Source organism: Cinclus cinclus, chromosome Z (genome assembly GCF_963662255.1).
Source record: "Cinclus cinclus chromosome Z, bCinCin1.1, whole genome shotgun sequence".
In the NCBI taxonomy this organism is placed as follows: domain Eukaryota; kingdom Metazoa; phylum Chordata; class Aves; order Passeriformes; family Cinclidae; genus Cinclus; species Cinclus cinclus.
In genome coordinates, this window is record NC_085084.1 from 25,057,748 (window position 1) to 25,075,786 (window position 18,039).

Below are 18,039 nucleotides of genomic sequence, written 5' to 3' on the forward strand. Positions count from 1 at the left end.
GTCTTTTATATCACATGTGTATTTTCCACTCCTGGTATTTTTCCCATGTTGCAACTAACTGTAGCACTTCCCTAACTACTATAGAGTAGATGTGCCTTAACAACCTCTAACCATGTCCAATTTTTTCTACTATAACTACTCAAAAATCAAAAAAATTTAGGCCAGACACTCTAGAGAGAGCTCGTATAAACTCTTACATCAGCAGAAAAAAAACAAAAAACAAAACAAAACCAACCAAAAAAACCACAAAACCCCCAACAAACAAACAAACCCACAAACAAACAAACAAACAAAAACCACCAAACCACAAAACTGAAGATATTAGTATATGACCATGGTCAATTACAGCCTTAAAACACAGGACTTCCTCTCCTAAACACTCCTGTTTGAGAGAATCTGCATACTGCTCACACTGAAAGATGAGAATTCTCCCTAACAGTGAGAAGAGAGCAGGAGGGATGTGTATGCACACAGACAATCTTTTCCTATAGAATCCAACATCGCTCTGGAAGGAATCATGGAGTGACATGGGCAGGGTCCTGTCCTGGCTAAATTGATGCTCTGAGGGGTAGATTAAACAGACACTATCACAGAGGTTATCCATGGATGTGAAACAGGCAGTGTGATTAAGCCAAACAGTTAAAGCCTCTCTGGTATGGACGATGGCTGAAATGTCAATATGGAGGGGCCAGGCAGCTTGAATGTATCAGTCTCCCAGATCTACCAAGGCAAGAGCCATGTGCTCACAGTGGGGAGATCAACCACTGGATGGCTGGAAACACCCTTTGTACCACACTGTCCTGGGCCTTGAAAAGTAGGTCTTATGTGGGCAGAGTACACCGGAAATAATCAAGTCAGACAATGGGATTTATTTCTCAAGAACCTCATAGACACCCAGACCAAAGAGCAGGCACTGAGTAGGAATATCACATTCCCTGTCATGCATCAGCCTCTGGAAAGATCAAAAGATGCAACAGATGGTAAAAGACTACTCTGAGAGCAGCAGGTAGTGGGACCTTCACACCCTGGGGTGCATATTTAGCAAAGGCCACCTGATCAGTCAACACCCAGAGATCGCCCACTGGCCTGGTGCAGCCCAGTCTAAACTTTTGCTTATTGTACAAGTCAATAAAGTTCCTGCAGCGAACATTAAAACATGCTGGGGAAAGAACCTGAGTTATCCCTACCTCAGGCAAAGGTAAACCCTTCCCTAGGATTGCTTTTGCTCATGAACCTGGATGCATGTGTTGGGTCCTGTGAAAGGATGGAAAATCTGGCATGTGTCAAAGTATTCGATTTTGGGAAAGAATAGCCAATTAATTAAATCAATTACTGTGTAACACTGTGAATTATCACTTCTGATGGCCCTGTGCCCATCACCACATTGACAACCTTGTGGTGCATGTCTTGTGCTGTGCTGGATAGGGGGCTCTGGTCCCCACTCCCTTTTGATCGCACACTAATGAAGAATGAACTTTGATGGAATCATGAGTGCAGCACTGGTGGATTCAGAGAGGCTTTCCACATGCAACAGTCCAACACTACACACCTTCTTTCCTGCCTGAAAACTGGTTCTGACAGATAGAGCCCAGGATCATGCACTCAGAACTCAATGGGCTTTTATAGGGATGGTCCATAGTTTAAGGGAATGGTGTCTGTGTGTGCATATGTACCAGAAGAAAGTGATGGGGTTTTGGGAAGTGGGACCTGACATTACAGAAATTATATGGAATAAGGGGTTCCTGGTGTCCCGATTTCAGCTGCAATCCAGTGAATTTTCTTCCCAGCACCTGTCAGTGCTATATTTTGGATTCAGTGGGAATAATGTTGCTAACACACTGGTGTTCTGCTTGTTCCTCACCAGTGCTTGTCTTAAACCCAGGACTTTTCAGTGCCTCATGCTCTATGAGTGAGGAGGTGTGGCAAGAAATCAGGACAGGTGGCCCAAGATGGCCAGAGGGTATTCCCATATTACAAAGTAGCAGCATATAAACAGGGGGAAATTGGCCAGGAGGGACTGATCTCTGTTGGGGGTAGGCTGGTCAAGTGAGTCAGCAGGTAGTGAATAATTGTATTGTGCATCATTTGTTTCCATTTTCTTTCTCTCCTTAAAAAAAATTGTAATGACAATTATATTTTATTACAATCATTGTCACTTTCATTATTGCCTTTTTTTAAAATTTCAATTATTAAACTATTCCTACCTACACCCACAATATTTTTCTTTCCTTATTATCCTTCTCCACATCCCATTCAGGGTGGGGAGTGAGAGGGGCTGGATGGTACATAGCTGCCAGCTGGGGTGAAACCATAACAATTAGGTTGCTCCAAGTCCCATCCAGCCTGCTCTTGAACAAAACCCACAACTTGTCTGTACAATCTGTGCCTTCACTACCGTCAGAGAGAATTTCTTCCTAATATAGAATAGCACAGAATTAAGAAAATTGCTTCACTATTAAATAAAGGGTTTACTAAGGCAACGAGATTCCAAAAGGTGCGATTTCTTCTGGAAAAAAAATAATTCTCCCACCCATCCCTTTTGCTTATGTTCTTCCACTTTTAACATGGGTGCTAATGTCAGACTTGCAGATTATGTATGAAAAGAGATTTATTGTTACACAGATGCAAGGCAGTTACATGCACTCCAGTTCCAAGAAAAGCAAACAGTTCTACTCAGCTTCGCCTCTTCATGTCTTGCTTGTAGCTTCACTTCAAAGTCACGGCATGGTGTCCATCTGCACTTGTTGTAAGTACAGCTATGCGATGCAACTCCAGATGTCAATTCATTTCTTTTTCTTCCCTTTACCTTTCTTGCCTCCCTCTCCTTGCTGAAGGCTTTGATCATTACCTCCCATCTTCTGAGTTCTTGTTTTCAGTTTGGGAATGGTTTCTGCAGCATACAGCATCACTGATTTACCTAAAATAAGGGAGAGCTCAATGCATGCCTGCTATGTTAAGAACCAATATAAAGCCTAGGGGATCTGCTTTCTTCCCCTGGTACCGCAAGCAACTTGTGAAAGAAAGAAAGAAAAAATGTGCAGGACAGATAAATGTCATAGTAGAATGGAAAAGCCACATAATCTGACAATCTCCGAAGTGTCTACATGCTTCCTGCTACACTTTCCCTCCCCCTCCTACTGGCCCAGAACACTGGGGACAGAATGATCAGGCAGAAGCTACACGCATTTTTAGAAAGGCACTGCTGCCTTCCATCAGGACTCTGGTTTTAAATCATCTCCCTCTGTCATTACTCTTATGCTACTGTACACCCAGAACTCTTCTTGCTCTTTCCTTAAGATATATACTGTTTCCCTTTTACACAGGCAATCATCTTCAGAAAAAATGCAAAAGATGAAATTGTCATTCAAGACAATGTATTTCCTATTAATTAGCTAAGGGCAGCTGGTTCATTTTTAATTTATGAAAATGACCAGTGGAAAACTCAGCTGAACTCAGTATTGTGTTATATAAATCTAGCATCCACTCTGATGCCCAGATGATGTATGTATCCTAAGAAATCAGTGGAATTTAGCCATTTAAGCACTGAACTGTTTTAAATGTCAACAAAGCCAAAACCATATAGATGCTTTGTTGAAAACAGCAATCCTCACAAGCCCCTGTTGCAGAAGCAGCAGAATCAAAGGCAACTATATTTTACAAATGTTACTAAATGTTCACAACTTACTTTTGTGGACTTATACAGGCAACAAGATTTAATGTTAAACTGTAGAATTTATAATAGCTAAAACTAATTAAACAGGCTGTTAGCATAAAATAAAACAAGTCTTTCTGGTTTATTCACAGGTGAGGTACCTAAACCCAGGCACTCTACTCACGTGTTGGAAACTGAGGTAAACATGGGTTGCCATCATCTTGCTTGAGCTGGATTCGTACTCTACCTCTGTACTGCACATCTCTGTTCCACTCTCTGGGATACATCTTGTTTTTCTGTCACACAAAAGGAGAAATGTATTATAACATGCATTGGAAGACACAACTGTTTCATAGGCACTGCTGAAAACAACTCCTGGTACTGAGCAATTCTGTGAGTAAACCGTTACAGGGACCATTTTATATCCCCAGTGGTCTGCATCACAGGGGCACAGGTTTTTGTTTTATCTCCACTGCTACAAACCCTTCCGGACACCTAGGGATAGCAAGTGACAGGTCACAATCACTGGTTTTGGCTAATCAGAGCCTTCATTCTTGATGAAACTTCACAGGTTTCTCAGTACAGATGGTGTGCACTTTCCAGATACTTCTGAAACACCAAAGTGATTTTGTACTAGGCTTTTACGTACTTCAGGATGAGGACCTATATTCTTCTTAGAAAAAACTACACTGATCTAAATTAATAATTAGTTTTAAATTAAAAATTACTTCAGGAAACAACCTGAAGTTGAAGTGAGGTCTAGAAATCCAGACTCATTCCCTAAGGAAAAGGTAACCAATAAACTATTGCATGTGCTGCAATAAAAAACTAACATTCTCTGGCTGAAACATAACTCCAAAGGACTATGGGGATTCCAGTTATCAGAATCCTATTCCTATACATGACTCATTGCAAAGGTCATCACCTTCCATTAAAAATATTCCTTTTTAAAAGTTTAATTTGCAGAGTTGCAGCCTGCAAAAGCAGCTTTTATTCTGATATAATTTTAAGCATCTAGGAAAGTCTTCTAAGAAGGACAGTAAAACAGAAGTAATCTTTTTTATAAACTTTAGAAGTCACATTGTCTGAGAGATCTGAGGTATTCCTGACTTACATCAGTTCTCCAATATTTACTTCATGATTATGGTCAGTTATCATATAAAGCAAGCAAAGCTAATAACAAAACTTGTGAACCACAAGCTATAAGTTCATGAAAGAACAGAGACACATAAATTTGGGGGCTCTTTATATGTGGGGATTTTTTTTAAAATTACCTCCAATAACACGTTGAATCCTACTGCTGCACATACATCTTGGATTTCTGTAGATGTGGGATTCTCAACAGCCTGTTGAAACAATTTATTAAAATTAATTCGTTTTCAACTATGATCTGCTTATACAAAAATAATCACCAGTTTCCCACCCTATACTCTGTAACTAGGAAAAGCTGGTGGGGAAAGAGAAGATGCAAATCTAGTGTAGAAGTCATCTGTCAGTGCTGCTGTGGTTTAGAAAACATTAAAATAAAAATAAAAATTAAAAAAAAAGAGCTAAGACATCAGGAAACAGATGAAATAGAATTCACTAGGGCAGGGGAGCAAGTTAAAGAATGGTTTAGAAAAAGTAACTGAAATTAATTAACAGTTTCTGTATGTACAGAGATGCCAAAAGCTGTGAATCAGCAACAGCAAACTTATAGCAAGGACTGAGTGAAAAACAACAAAATTTCTACCCACAGGGCAGCATATTCCTCCCACAGGTAGACCTTTGATTGGCAACTTGCATACCCAAGAAAGATTTTATTAGGGAAAAAAAGAAACAAACCCAAACCCTAAGCAGTAAGAAAAGCCCTTCATATTCCCAGAACAGCATGCTAAAACGATTACAAATGAGTGAGATGACAAAAAGCTATTTCTGGACAGATTCAAAGCAGCAGTAACTACCATGCCTGTGTGTCACACGCACAGAACAGAGTTTAGGCTCATACAGTCAGCCTCCAGAACCCAATCATTAGCCAGCTGCTCTTTTTCTGCACTGCTTTCAAATTCTGCAAACTACCTGCATAGGCATCTGAGTGCATTCAGTTTCTCATACTTTCATCTTGCTCAAGGTGCTGGTCACATGAAACCAAACACTTCAACCCAGGGCTCTCCTACAAAATTCAAATGCTGGGACTAAGTTACCTTCAAATAGGCTGTAATTTCCACGCTGTGGGGGAATGGAAAGATTTCTAGCACTCTAAACACTGCTACATAGTGAAACAAAATGTCCTTTTTCCCTGCCACGCATGAAATCACCTTGTCTATAGGTATCCTTCTTCCTTCTGCTATTGTCTTCTTGTTATTCAAATAAGCCGGATAAATGCAGATGAATCTAAGAAGAGAGAACAGTGAGTTTAAGCAAGCTATATAAACTCCTTAATGCTTATCCAGTATTTTCTGAGTAAAACAGAAAATAAATGTCATGGCTACAATACAGAAGCTCCCACAGCAGCTTAGAAAAGCCATTTATTTTCCCTAGACTGCTTAGTAAGATGCTGCAAAATCCCAACCACTTTTTGGGGCACTATGTGTACAAGGGATGGCACTACCCATCCTGAGGAGAGGGAAAAAAAACATTAAAAAAAATAAAAGGAGGCTGAAATAGAAACTTTTGACTTATTTCTTACGAACCTGAAACCTGGAACACATATATTTCCCTGAGAAGAGGTAACATTTCCTGAAAAGGTTTTACTGTGCTATTAGATAACTAAGTTCTGTGATTGTTTTGGTTTTTTTTAAATTCACACACAGAACAACCCAGATTTAGTTACATTTATAAAAGCTACTGAAAACAGCGCTTAGAAACTTGCTTAAGATTTTTCAATAGATTCAGACCTGTCAAGCACATACACGGAATTAGCGTAATAGAACCTCAATTACGCTATTTAGACAATTTCAAAAACCAGCTCGCTGAGACCAAGGAGATGTGGAGGAAGGCCCGAATTGATTTAAATAAGGATCTATGACTGCATAAGAAAACAGGGAAAATGAGTAAAACGTATGGTGCACAGATTCAAATTACCTGAATAGCAAGAATAACAAGGACCACGTTCCTTGCTGCCGCTGCATCTAAAAACCAGCCCAAATCACCTCAACTCCTACTGCTTTCTCCTTCTCTTGTTAAGCGGTTTTCCCCACTCTTTGCTATCGCCGCCTTTTGAGCCGACTAGGTCTGGGTTCTGCCCGGGAATTCCAGTCTCTTGACTGACTTCTCAACCACACAAGTATCACCACCACCCCTTGTTCCACGGGGATTTAAACCACCACCCCTTGCTCCGCTCTTGCTTTCTTTTTCGAGAGCCCTCAATGATAGGTAAGAAAACGAACCCACGAGAGACCCAGCCGCAGAGAAGCCGCGCCTACAGTACCTCTCCTTGTCCGCCGGGGACGCGGAGCCAGCGGCGGCGGCCATGACAGCAGCTCCTCCCCCGCCCCTCGCCACGACGGCCGGGAGGGCCCGCCCCAGCAGCCCGATGCGAAATTCCATTGGTCAAAGGGCTGTCTGTCAAGCGCCGCAGCCTGTGAGAGGGCGCGACATCAGCGCCGGGGCCGCACGCGTGGCTTCTGCCCGGCTGAGGGAGTGGGGGTGGGAATGGCGGCAGGAAAGGTGAGGGAGCTCTTGGGATATGCGGAAACGCCGTGTCACGCACCCGTGGGCAAAGGGCTTCAGGCGGGAATGAAACACGAGCGCAGAGAGTGGCGGTGGGGGACGCAAAGTGTGTTCGTAGGGCGCCAAGCTGCGGTGTGTGGCTTCATTTACAGAGCTCCAGCAGTGTTTGAATCAACGATCTAAGAAATGCCGGGAAATGCTTATTTGCAGCTTCCGGTACATGTACAATTACATGAAAAAAATTGGCTAAAGCTTAAGGAAAAAACTACGGGGTCAGTACGGGATCCAATCCTGTGTGACACCTTCATGGACGCTGTGGATGAGGGGCAGGTGCCCCCTTAGCAATGGTGACACAGTGGTGCCGCACCCTTGCTGGTGGCATCGAGTGAGTGGTGGCTGATACACCAGAGGGTCCTGGTACCATCCAGAAGGGCCTGGACAGGCTGGAGGAAGGAACTGACAGGAAACTCAAGCGGTTCAGCATGGGAAGAACCAAGCTGGTAACAACCCCCTGCATCAGCACGGGCTGGGAATGCCCAGCTGGGAAGCAGTTTGTCAGGAAAGGCTGTGAGGCTCCTGCAGGACCCCGATCTCAACATAAACCAGTAACATGTCCCTGTGACAAGGCCAGTGATATCTGGGCTGCACCACAAGAAGCATTACCTGCAGAGCTGGGAAGGTGATCCTGCCCCTCAGCACTGCAGAGGCCACACCAGGAATGCACTGGTCCAGCACTGGGCTCTCCCAGACAAGACTGACACAGATAAAATGGAGAAAGTCCAGTGACCATTGGTCACCAAGGCCATAGAGGGACTGAAGCAGCTCATCCTGGAGAAGAGAAGGCCCAGGGGAATCTCACCCATGTCCGTAAACACCTGCAGGGAGGGTGCAAAGAAGATGGATCTAGGCTCTTTCCAGGGATGCCCAGTGACAGCACCAGAGGTAATGGGTACACACTGAAACACAGGAGGTTCCCTCTGAACACCAGGAATCTCCTTTTCCCTGTGAGGGTGACCAAGCATTGTCACAGGTTTCCCAGAGAGGTGGCAGTGTCTCCATCCTTGGAGATACTTAAAAGGTGTATGGGAATGATCTTGCACTACTAGTTCTTGCTGAAGCATTGGTTGGACCAGATGACATCGAGGTCCCTGCCAGCCTCAACCATTCAGTCACCCTGTGAATTTCACAGGTCATGTTTTGTGCACTGTTACACACTTCATAGAGCAACAATGTACCAGGACAAAGAACTGAAGGTATCTATTCAGTATTTATCTGTGGGGGTGTCTTTTTTTATTTTTGTTTTGCCAACACATCCAGCTGGCAAAAAAATATTGAAGAAGGGATGCTAAGACCCAGTGCACACAGTGGTTTCCCCATGGGAGAACTGCAAGTACCATTCATAAGAACTTGGAAGAGTTAAGAGTTATGGAGAAGCTTCAGAAAGAATGAGGGTGGCACAGATGAAAAAGTTATTGTCTATTCAGGCTTTTGAATGATGAGCAATTTTGTTGTCTTATGTCTTTGCTCTCATTCTGTCAGAATGAATGCACTGCACAAAATAGTGCAGAAAACACCAACAGCACAACAGTGTGGCATCAGCAGGAGTAAGCAGCTTTTGGAAGTGCGACTGCAGCTGTCTGGGACCAGCTCAGCGATTTGGCAGCTCCTCACAAACATGGCTCAACAAACTCCTCAGCTGAAAAACAAGGTTATGTAAATGAGTTGTGCCAGTTACGAAGGAAGTTTTTGATGCAATACTTGTCCAGTGCTTGTCCAGACAGGTTTTTTTGAGGCTTATCTCCAGATTACCATCGAAGTGACTGATAAAGAGGAAGGTGTAGCTTTCTAAGAGATAATCCATTACAAATAATTGCTTAGATTTTGTTGCTTAGCAACAAAATGTTCTCATCTTGTTAGCTCGATAATGGATTTCCTGTGTTTTCATTTCTTTGCACAGTGTTATTTTAAATCTCCATTACTTGCACACACTTGTCTTTCTATTGAATGACTTTATTGAGATTCCTAGCCTCTAAAAGGTGTCAAGAGCTGTCATTATCTTCGGAGGTGTCCCGTTGTCCAGGTTTTCACTGCTTAAATCAACCAACATGGGCAGAAGCTTCTTCTGTCAACTGCTGTCACCTGCTTTTAGCAAGACAGATGTGGGCTGTCAGAGAGGGGCGCACAGTGTCAGAGAGGAGAGGGGTGAACTGTGGACAGACTAGGGTGCAATATATTCATTGTGTGCAGGCATAAGGTGTGCAGGGCACGTTCATGATCTCACCATTTCATGAGACGTGGTCATCCTAGACCTTGTTACAATGCCACCTGGGTTTGACCATTATGTGTTGTCCTTTTCTTCTGGGACACAGGTCTGAGCCCACTGAAGGGGTATAAACATAAATCTCTCTCTGCAGGACAGTGCTCTAGAAGGGTCTGAATCGATAGACAATAAAATTTAATATTTCAGGAAGTAATGCTAAGAAATATTTATTTGCCGCTGCCACAGCTTAATTTTTTTAAATTGAAAAACAGGCCAGAAATTAATGAAAAAATACTAAAATTTACTTCATACTATTCCCTTAGATTTCTGTAGTGATTTTAGTTTCTCAGTTAGATTGTAAAGCAATTTCTGGTGCATCACCTTGAGAAACAGTGCTCTAAGAGTATGTTAAAGGCAGTGAACACGGCTGCAATTTTTGAGTACCATCATTGCATACTAAGATTACTCTCAGTTCACCTCATTCACTGAGAAAAGTTTTTTGTATTTTAATGTTGTTTTATGTGAGTTGCATGTTATTTTTTTTCTTCAAATTCACATAGCTTTTAAATACCAACATATTAATGGCTTATCTTGTAAAACAATATTTAAATTTAGTGTTGCAAAAGATGCATGGCCTGTATCAGCATTTGTGAAATACAGAGGGTACAAAGGCAAAAAAATATTTTCCACATCTTTTTCAGATGGAAAAATTTTTAAAATTGTCAGATAAGGAGGTTGTGAAATTACAGATTGCATTACATGGCAAACATAACTGACCACATAGGGGAAGCATAGTTGTTTGTTTGTTTTTCTGCAGATCTTATTACTTACCAATCTCCTTTACAGGTGCTAGAATTCACAGTATCTTGAAACCAGGATGCCTAAAATGAATCAGTGAGTAGACACATGTCAGTTTAATCCCCATCATCACTGCAGAATTACTTCATTGAGTATATGGCATCCAATCACTGCATTTGTTCTAGTGTTGTAAGAAATACATTTCAAAGTCGAATTCTGCATATTTTCAGCCTGAGGAATTCAGAGACAGAAGTAGGTCAGGAAGCATTCCTGCTCAGGTGCTTTGTAGCTGCATGCATTTCCTGAGTAGATGCTGACCTTGAACTCAGGCATGGAATGAAGCATTCAACACCTGACAGCTTTTAAGCAATTGTGAATGAGGATTACACTACACAACCCTAAAGCAGAGAATTCTGTCCCTGTATACACTGTGACTAGCAAGTCAGGTGTCCTGATTGAGACTATTTTTACTGTTAATGGTGTTTGGAGAAGAAATCTCCAACAAAAAACAACCAAAATGCCCCTAAAACCTTGAAGAAAACCTATTCCCAAACAAAACAACTCAGCAACAAGAGCCCTGTACAAATATGAAATAGCAATGCAAAATTCTTGTGATAGATATCTGCAATTCTGGGGTAAATGCAAATGCCCTAACTGGAACTGAGAGCCCAAGAAAATGAAGAGGATTTGAGGTGACACAGCTTGTATGTGACAGTGTTTTACTGGAAGTGTCACATGCACCTGCATATTCAGACCTTGCATCCATATTCAGTGTCTTCTCACTGGAAGCTACACTTCAGTCTAAACATGCTAAAAATGCCTACATAATAATAGTACAAGTGAAGTTATTCAGGAGAGGGCAGATTTTCAGTTGGACTGGTGGAACAGCTCTGTAGTGAACTGCAGATAAAATGCAGAACAGCCATGTAGAGGGAAATTATGATTGGTCCAATGATCACTGAAGGGAGGGGAGCAACATGGGAAGGTTTTTCTTCACTGTTTTTGTAATGAAATTCCAGAAGGGTATTTTAAAGTAAAATATAATGGCTGGGAAAAAAACTTCATTAACTCAAGCTGGAAGTAGCAGGTAGGTCCATCCAACAGTGAATTTTCCACAGCATAGAAGAGAAAATTATGCTGTCTTTTAATTTAGTTTCATTTTGCTGGTATTTACTTAGCATGAAACTTCAACACACAGAATTAACCACATTAATTTTACAAGACTGTGCACATGAACTACCATGAACTACCATGGCATACAAGACTATGCCATGAACAACCCATGGCAGTTTCAACCCAGAACTGGATGATTTCTAATGTCCCTTTCCTACTCAAGCCATTCTGTGATTCTGTGATTTTAAATCCATAGACTACGTTTCAGTTTTAATGATCCAGAATCCTGTCTGCTGCATAAGGGCTTCCAGAAGAAACACTGCCTCATTCCCATACAGAGAATACCAACACAGCAGTCTTTATGACAGCAGAAGCACCACTTCTGTGCATCTCAATGGCAGAGGACTATAAACAATGTCAATAGCTTATTTAAGGAGTGTGGGATGTTCTTAAGCCACTTAAAGCCACTGTGTTAAGTACTGCACCACCAAGAACAGCTGACAAGTGGCCTTTAAACAATCAGCCTGAATTGTACTGTTTGGAACTAAGTCTTTTGGATTTTGTCACCTAGACTCAAGCTTTGATTTGCATAAATTAATGTAGGAAGTACAGCAAACAATATATACAGTGTTTCACTGAGATCCTGAGGAGAATGCTGGGCACAACATTGCCAAGATTCTATCCAAATCCCTATAAGCAGGCCACAATGGAACTGGCAAAGTGGAAAACCATGGATTTCTACCCATCTCTCATTCTGATTGCAAAAAATGTATCTCTTAAGTACAGAACTCAGTTTTACACCCATTCTTTGTCCTTCTGCTTTAGCCTTGTAAAACAGCTGACAGCTGTGCAAATTCACAGCTGTGTACAGCCAGATTCCAAGATCAAAAGAAACCATCAGTCATCTGTGTGTGACATCATAATACAGTATTTCCACTGAATTCATAGCTATTACTTAAGCTAGATTTTCACTTCCAGCAAGGTCAAATGATTTCATGCTCTGGTTTTGGCTGGGATAGTAAATTTTCCTTCTGGTAAATAGTACAGTACTGTGTTTTGAATTTAATATGAGAATGTTGAAAATGCACTGATGTTTTTGTTGCTAAAGTAAGTTTCTCATGTCCTGCCAGGAAGAGAGCTGAGGGGCACAAGAAGTTCGGGGGGGACACATAAACCAGCCAAAGGGATATTCCAAACCTTATGGCATCATGCCAAAGATATACCTGTGGAGAAAGCAGGCTGGAGGCTCATGTTCCGGGATTGCCTAGGAATCAGTCAGCAAGTGGTGAGCAACTGTATTGTGAGTCACTTGTTTTTGTATATTCTTTATTATCTTAATAACTTTCTTGCTTTTCTTGTTATTCAACTGTCTTCATCTGAATCTACAAGTTTGCTCATTTTTACTCTTCTGATTGTCTCCCCCATCCCACTGGAAGGGAGTGAGCAGCTGGATAGTGCTTGGTTGCCAACTGTGGTTAAACAATTCCACTTAAAACACTTGAAAGTGCCAAATAATCTATCACAGCTGTTCAGCTGCTCAGTATAGTCAGGAAAAAAAAGGATGCCAACTCCTTTTCATCACCCAATAGAATAACAAAATACTACTACAAAAAAATAAAAATTGGGAGTTTTCTCATATCATGGCTTCATTTTCACGTTTTTTTGTGTTCCAATGTGAATGTGTGCCATTCCAGACCTCAGCAACAGTCAGGTAAGATGCACAAGCATTTCCCTGCTACCAGTGTGCTTTTTGTAGAGGATTGTTAGAGACAAGAAAGAGCAGAATTAAGCTTAGCCTACCTTAATTTTTATTTAGTATAATCATCACTCATAGCCTCCTTGTTTTCATGATCCCTACTGACTTTAAATTGCAGGTGACAGTTATAATGCTTTTAACTATTATTATGCTCAATAAAACATTTAATTTCTAGCAAGGCAATTTCATTTTCTGCACATGTACCAAGACTTAAGTGCATTTTTTTCTAGAACAACTTGAAAATCAAATACCAGTTAATTAGCCCTCAAATTAGAACTTAATATGAAAAAGTGGTACAACTATTAGAACTCTTAAAACTATTAGGAAACAAGGGACCTCAGTAATCAGCAACGTTTAAATACTTTATTTTAGTTTACTTTTGTTAAAGTGTGAAGTGAACAGGGGAGTGTAAAATATGTATGTAAATATGCATGTGTGTTGGGATTTAATTGACTTAGGTTCCTTAATAGTCTAACTGGGGATGAAAAAACATTCATTACAGGAAAGAAAGACTGTAATTAATAATCTCTGTTGTGCTGTTGAGTCTTAATGAACTAAGCCTTGTGAAATTTTATAAGTTACAGAAGAATAATAAAATTACATTCTGTCAGACTAGATATTGTTTTGTGCAGTTCCTTCTAAGGTGAAACACAAAGAGAACAGAGAACTCTACTGATGAACCAGATTTTGAAGCTTCTTTTCTCCACTTATTTATCTAAAATGTATCAGTAAAATGAAAATGCACGGGGGTTTTTAGAGCATTTGTTCTGATATACTGAATTACTTAAGTATCTTAACAAAAAATTCCTTTTTAAATGAAATTGTATTTCTAATACAGTGAACAGACACTTAACTTTCAGTAGTAGCCAAGAAAACAACTTCACTCTCACAAGGTGCAATCAGGAAGAAATTTTATGTAACACTGCAAGTAATAAATAAATTATGCATAGCAAGACTAAATTCAGAATAAGTATACCGTGAAACAAAATACATTAGAATAACTGAAGAAAGAATTAATTACAGAGTTAGGATATAAACAGTAACGCATCTCAGGCAGAAGCAAACAACAAAATTGAAGGAAAGATAATTGTGGGCTGAGTTTGTTCGAGAAACATTTACAGGTGGGCAAAAATTCATCTGATTTCACAGGATGACAGTTTACTTGCCAAGAACCAGCACAAGCTTTATTCATGTTAGATCCCACCAGAAAGGATGGTATTAGATATACTGTTTATATGCATGGCTTGAGCTCTGGACAGAAGTGCATTTTACTGAGTGAACCAGCTCCCTCTACATCTCCCTGATAATCCTAACTGCAATTCTACAGACACTCAAGCTAAGGATGCTTTCACAAACAGCAAAATTCTAATAATTTCTTTGAATCTTGAAGTGGCATAAATTCACTCATACATCAGCCTGTAACTGTGTGGAAATTTCCTAAGAAAGGTAATTTGCAAAACTATGTTAGGGAGGTGTTCCCCAATCTTAAGAGTAAGCAAACAGCACATCTGGTAAACTGAAACTTTAGAGCAGAAAATTTATCATGGCATCACAAGTTTATCGACACTGCATTAATTATGTTGTGAACTCTTTAAAGCTCTTCTGCACCCCAACTTCCCTTGCACTTCTAGTATGTAACCAAACACAACACATAAGCAGGTAACTTACCATTCTGACTAAAAACTCAACCTCAGCTACATAACATTCTCTATAAAAACACATTTATAGATACAAACTGTTTTCCTGCAAACTATGATGCAGCAATCTTAGTTCTACATGTGATCTGAAATGAAATTAAAAATGGACATCCCTTCTGGCTAAATGTCTAAGTGCAAAGGAGATGGCAATGGAACCAGTAAGTGAATACACTTGGCTAATTTGGTATCAAGAAGGTCATCAAGTTTTAAACGTGTGGAGAAAGTAATGCATTACATTAAATAACACTTCACTTCTGATTCATAGCTTCATCCAAATCACACAACTCATCAAGAACAAAGCTGTCACACAGGTGGATCCAACTTTGCAAGGCATTACTAAAGATGTACAAAGTTACATTAGGTGGAAGTCTACATGTGACTTTTAGTGATGCTCTTATGGCTGTTCATACTTTCATGAAAACTAGATGGGAAAAGACATTCGGGAGGCATCTAGTAACTGTAGAAGAGCTTGTAAGAGTCCACCTAAAGATCTTCCAGACCATCCCTACAATACTGACCTCATTAAGAAAGGGAGATGTTACCTCCTTCTTCAAGCCTCTTTAGGTAAGAAATAGTTGCAATAAGTCTTTTTACTGGAAGGATTTACTGCATTGAATTTAATATTGTAAATCTAAAAAATGTTTCCCAGAAGTTTACATATGATTGACTTTTATTTGGAGGGGTAGTTTTGATGAAGAAATAGATCTTTTCCACATCCATATACTGATACTTCTGAAGTTGTCAGAATTTCCAGGATTAAGGACTTACCTGAACATAAAATATTTAAATGCAAAGCACTAGAGGCCATTAGGCAAAAAATGTCTTTAAAAAAAATAAATCCAACTTTAATTTGCTTTTGCTGTGTCAAAATGGGTGAAGGTCTGAAACCTTGGCCTATAGCCTTAAACTGCCTGTAATGGGTCAGTCCAATGACCTCCTATAAAGGAAACTATTCCAACTCTTTCAACCAGCCCTAGTTTTGTTCTTTTTTGCTGACTCAGGTGGCACTTGTCCAACTATGTGCTGAGCAAATTCAGCATATCCATGCAGCACTAATCCTACTTACCCCATCAGGGGAGCAGGTAAGAGGTGAGCAAGTCCATTGAAAGGTCACGTAAGAGCCAGGATTCATAGCCAGGAGCATGGAATGAAAAAGAAAACTTCTTTAAACAGCACATGCCATTTCTTCAGTTCTACAAATAGTATGGATCATTATCTTTAAAAAGTAAGACAAAGCTAACACAGCTATCTTTCTTGGTAATTGCAACTTCTATTAAGAGGATCAATGAGTGGACAGCTATGAAGTACTCCAAAGCTGACATCAAATAACTCAAGTTTTCAGATTATAAGGCAGAGGTTCTGCTGTTTTGTGGTCATCTGGTATACTTCAAAATAATGCCTCATTAATTTGTGTACAAGCTGTTCTCTCTCTTATGCAGCTTATGTAATTTAATGAGGAAAAAAGGAAAGTACATCCCTACGACAACATGACTTTTTTTTAAACCGTCCCTTTTCTATCCCTCCTCCTTTAACAGACAGTGCAGCTAACTTCCCAAAGCCATCAAAGGTACTAGTCTGTGTTGAAGAATACTGCATCTTACTGACAATGATAGCATAAACTAGTTGTACTCTGCAGCCAGATCCTGCTTGAAACAATATTCCAGTCTCATCAGGAAACTGGGGCAAGGCTTTCAACTGCTAAGCTGTCATATCTGACAGAGCTGTGAGCATGATCATCTTTCAGGGGAAAATACTCTTGATAGATAACTGCACATGAAAAATAGAAACAGGTTAGTTCCCCTTCAAAGACTGCAATATTTAGTCAGGGGAGCTTTCATAGAAATTGAGCAGTAACCTTAACTGTGGCACACTGCAAGAAACTGAAATGGAAGCACATTTTAAAAAGTGAACCAATTACAAATTTTGGGGAGCTCAGATCTCTGCTTTTCGCATCAAGAGGACAAAGCTAGAAGACAGTCTGAAATTAGCTTTACGAGTTATTTTTCAGCAGAAACTGATTTTTAAGTATAAATTTTGAATGCACTAGATATGATAAGCTAATTCAAGGATAAATAAAGGTCTGAGTACAAGTCACAAAAAAAATTCTACCAAAATTGGTAGAAAGGCAGTGCATCCCAGAAGAACAGTAAACTCAGTCTTGGTTTCCTTAACTTGCTACTCTTTGTTTAGCCTTGACATAAAAATGTCCTTCTACCTGCTGTGGCAACTTCATACAAATGAAACCAAGGAACGAGAGGTTATCTTTAGCAGCATAAATCAAATCTGACTGTCATGACTCTGACATCATTAACAAAATCCAAGACCAAATATACTTATTGCAACCATTTTCCATGTCTTTGATTTTATATTTCTGGGATTTTTATTTTTTTTTTTAGTTAAGCTTATAGACTATAACTTTATATCCCCATCATAAATCAAACATCATGGATGTCTTTAAATATTCTGAAAGGCTCTTAGTGGATACGAAGTATTTTAGATAAAGAACCAGAGAAATGTAGATCTGGAAGAGATTTCAAAAGATCAACCATCTCTGCACACAGGCAATAATGAAATATACTACAGTCCATCCCTATGAGATGTTTCATAAACCTCTTCTTAAAACTTCTATAATGGAAATTTAACAACTCCCATGGGAAGCATATTTTAGTGTATCACTACCCTTATAGTTGGAAAGTTTCTCTAGCCTGTCTTTGCTACAAATACAGGTTTACTTAAGTGGATACTAAGAGAAACTTTCCAATTATAATGATCATGAAGTATCCCCAAGTCTGCATCAAGAAGCCACTATAATTTTCAAAGACATTCTGGTGTTTGATATGCATACACTTATAGTTTCATGTTATCTTCTGATTAAAAAAGTGATTCCACTAATTTCTCAGTAACAGAACGGAAACCAGAATTTATTTTCTGAGACTGAGTTTATCCTTAATTCTTAAATGACAGGACAAATATGTAATGCTGGTGTTAAACAACTATTCTGGATTATGTCATATATTTTTGTATTAGTTGTTAAAAGCCCAGCACAAAATAATGATTTAAAAAAAAAAAAACCACAACTAAAGTGGTCTTTAATTTCACACTCAAGGATGGA

At 39.9% G+C, this 18,039-nt stretch overlaps 1 protein-coding gene across 1 annotated transcript; it reads right to left on the bottom strand.

Moving 5' to 3' along the window:
- Window positions 1–2,596: 2,596 nt before the first annotated feature.
- SRP19 (signal recognition particle 19) lies at window positions 2,597–7,105 on the bottom strand. Its single transcript, XM_062513399.1, has 5 exons — window positions 7,062–7,105; window positions 5,950–6,025; window positions 4,927–4,998; window positions 3,837–3,948; window positions 2,597–2,917 (listed from the first exon to the last, which is right to left on the bottom strand). The coding sequence occupies exons 1-5, from the start codon at window positions 7,103–7,105 to the stop codon at window positions 2,784–2,786; spliced, it is 438 nt and encodes a 145-aa protein (XP_062369383.1). The 3' UTR covers window positions 2,597–2,783.
- Between the last annotated feature and the right edge of the window lie 10,934 nt (window positions 7,106–18,039).

Coding starts and splice junctions, on each gene's coding strand:
- SRP19 (XM_062513399.1), bottom strand. CDS start 7,105: ATGGCCGCCGCCGCTGGCTCCGCGTCCCCGGCGGACAAGGAGAG. Junction 4,999..5,949: donor GAAGGATACCTATAGACAAG/GTGATTTCATGC, acceptor TTGTTTCAACAG/GCTGTTGAGAATCCCACATC. Junction 2,918..3,836: donor TTTACCTCAGTTTCCAACAC/GTGAGTAGAGTG, acceptor CCCTTATTTTAG/GTAAATCAGTGATGCTGTAT.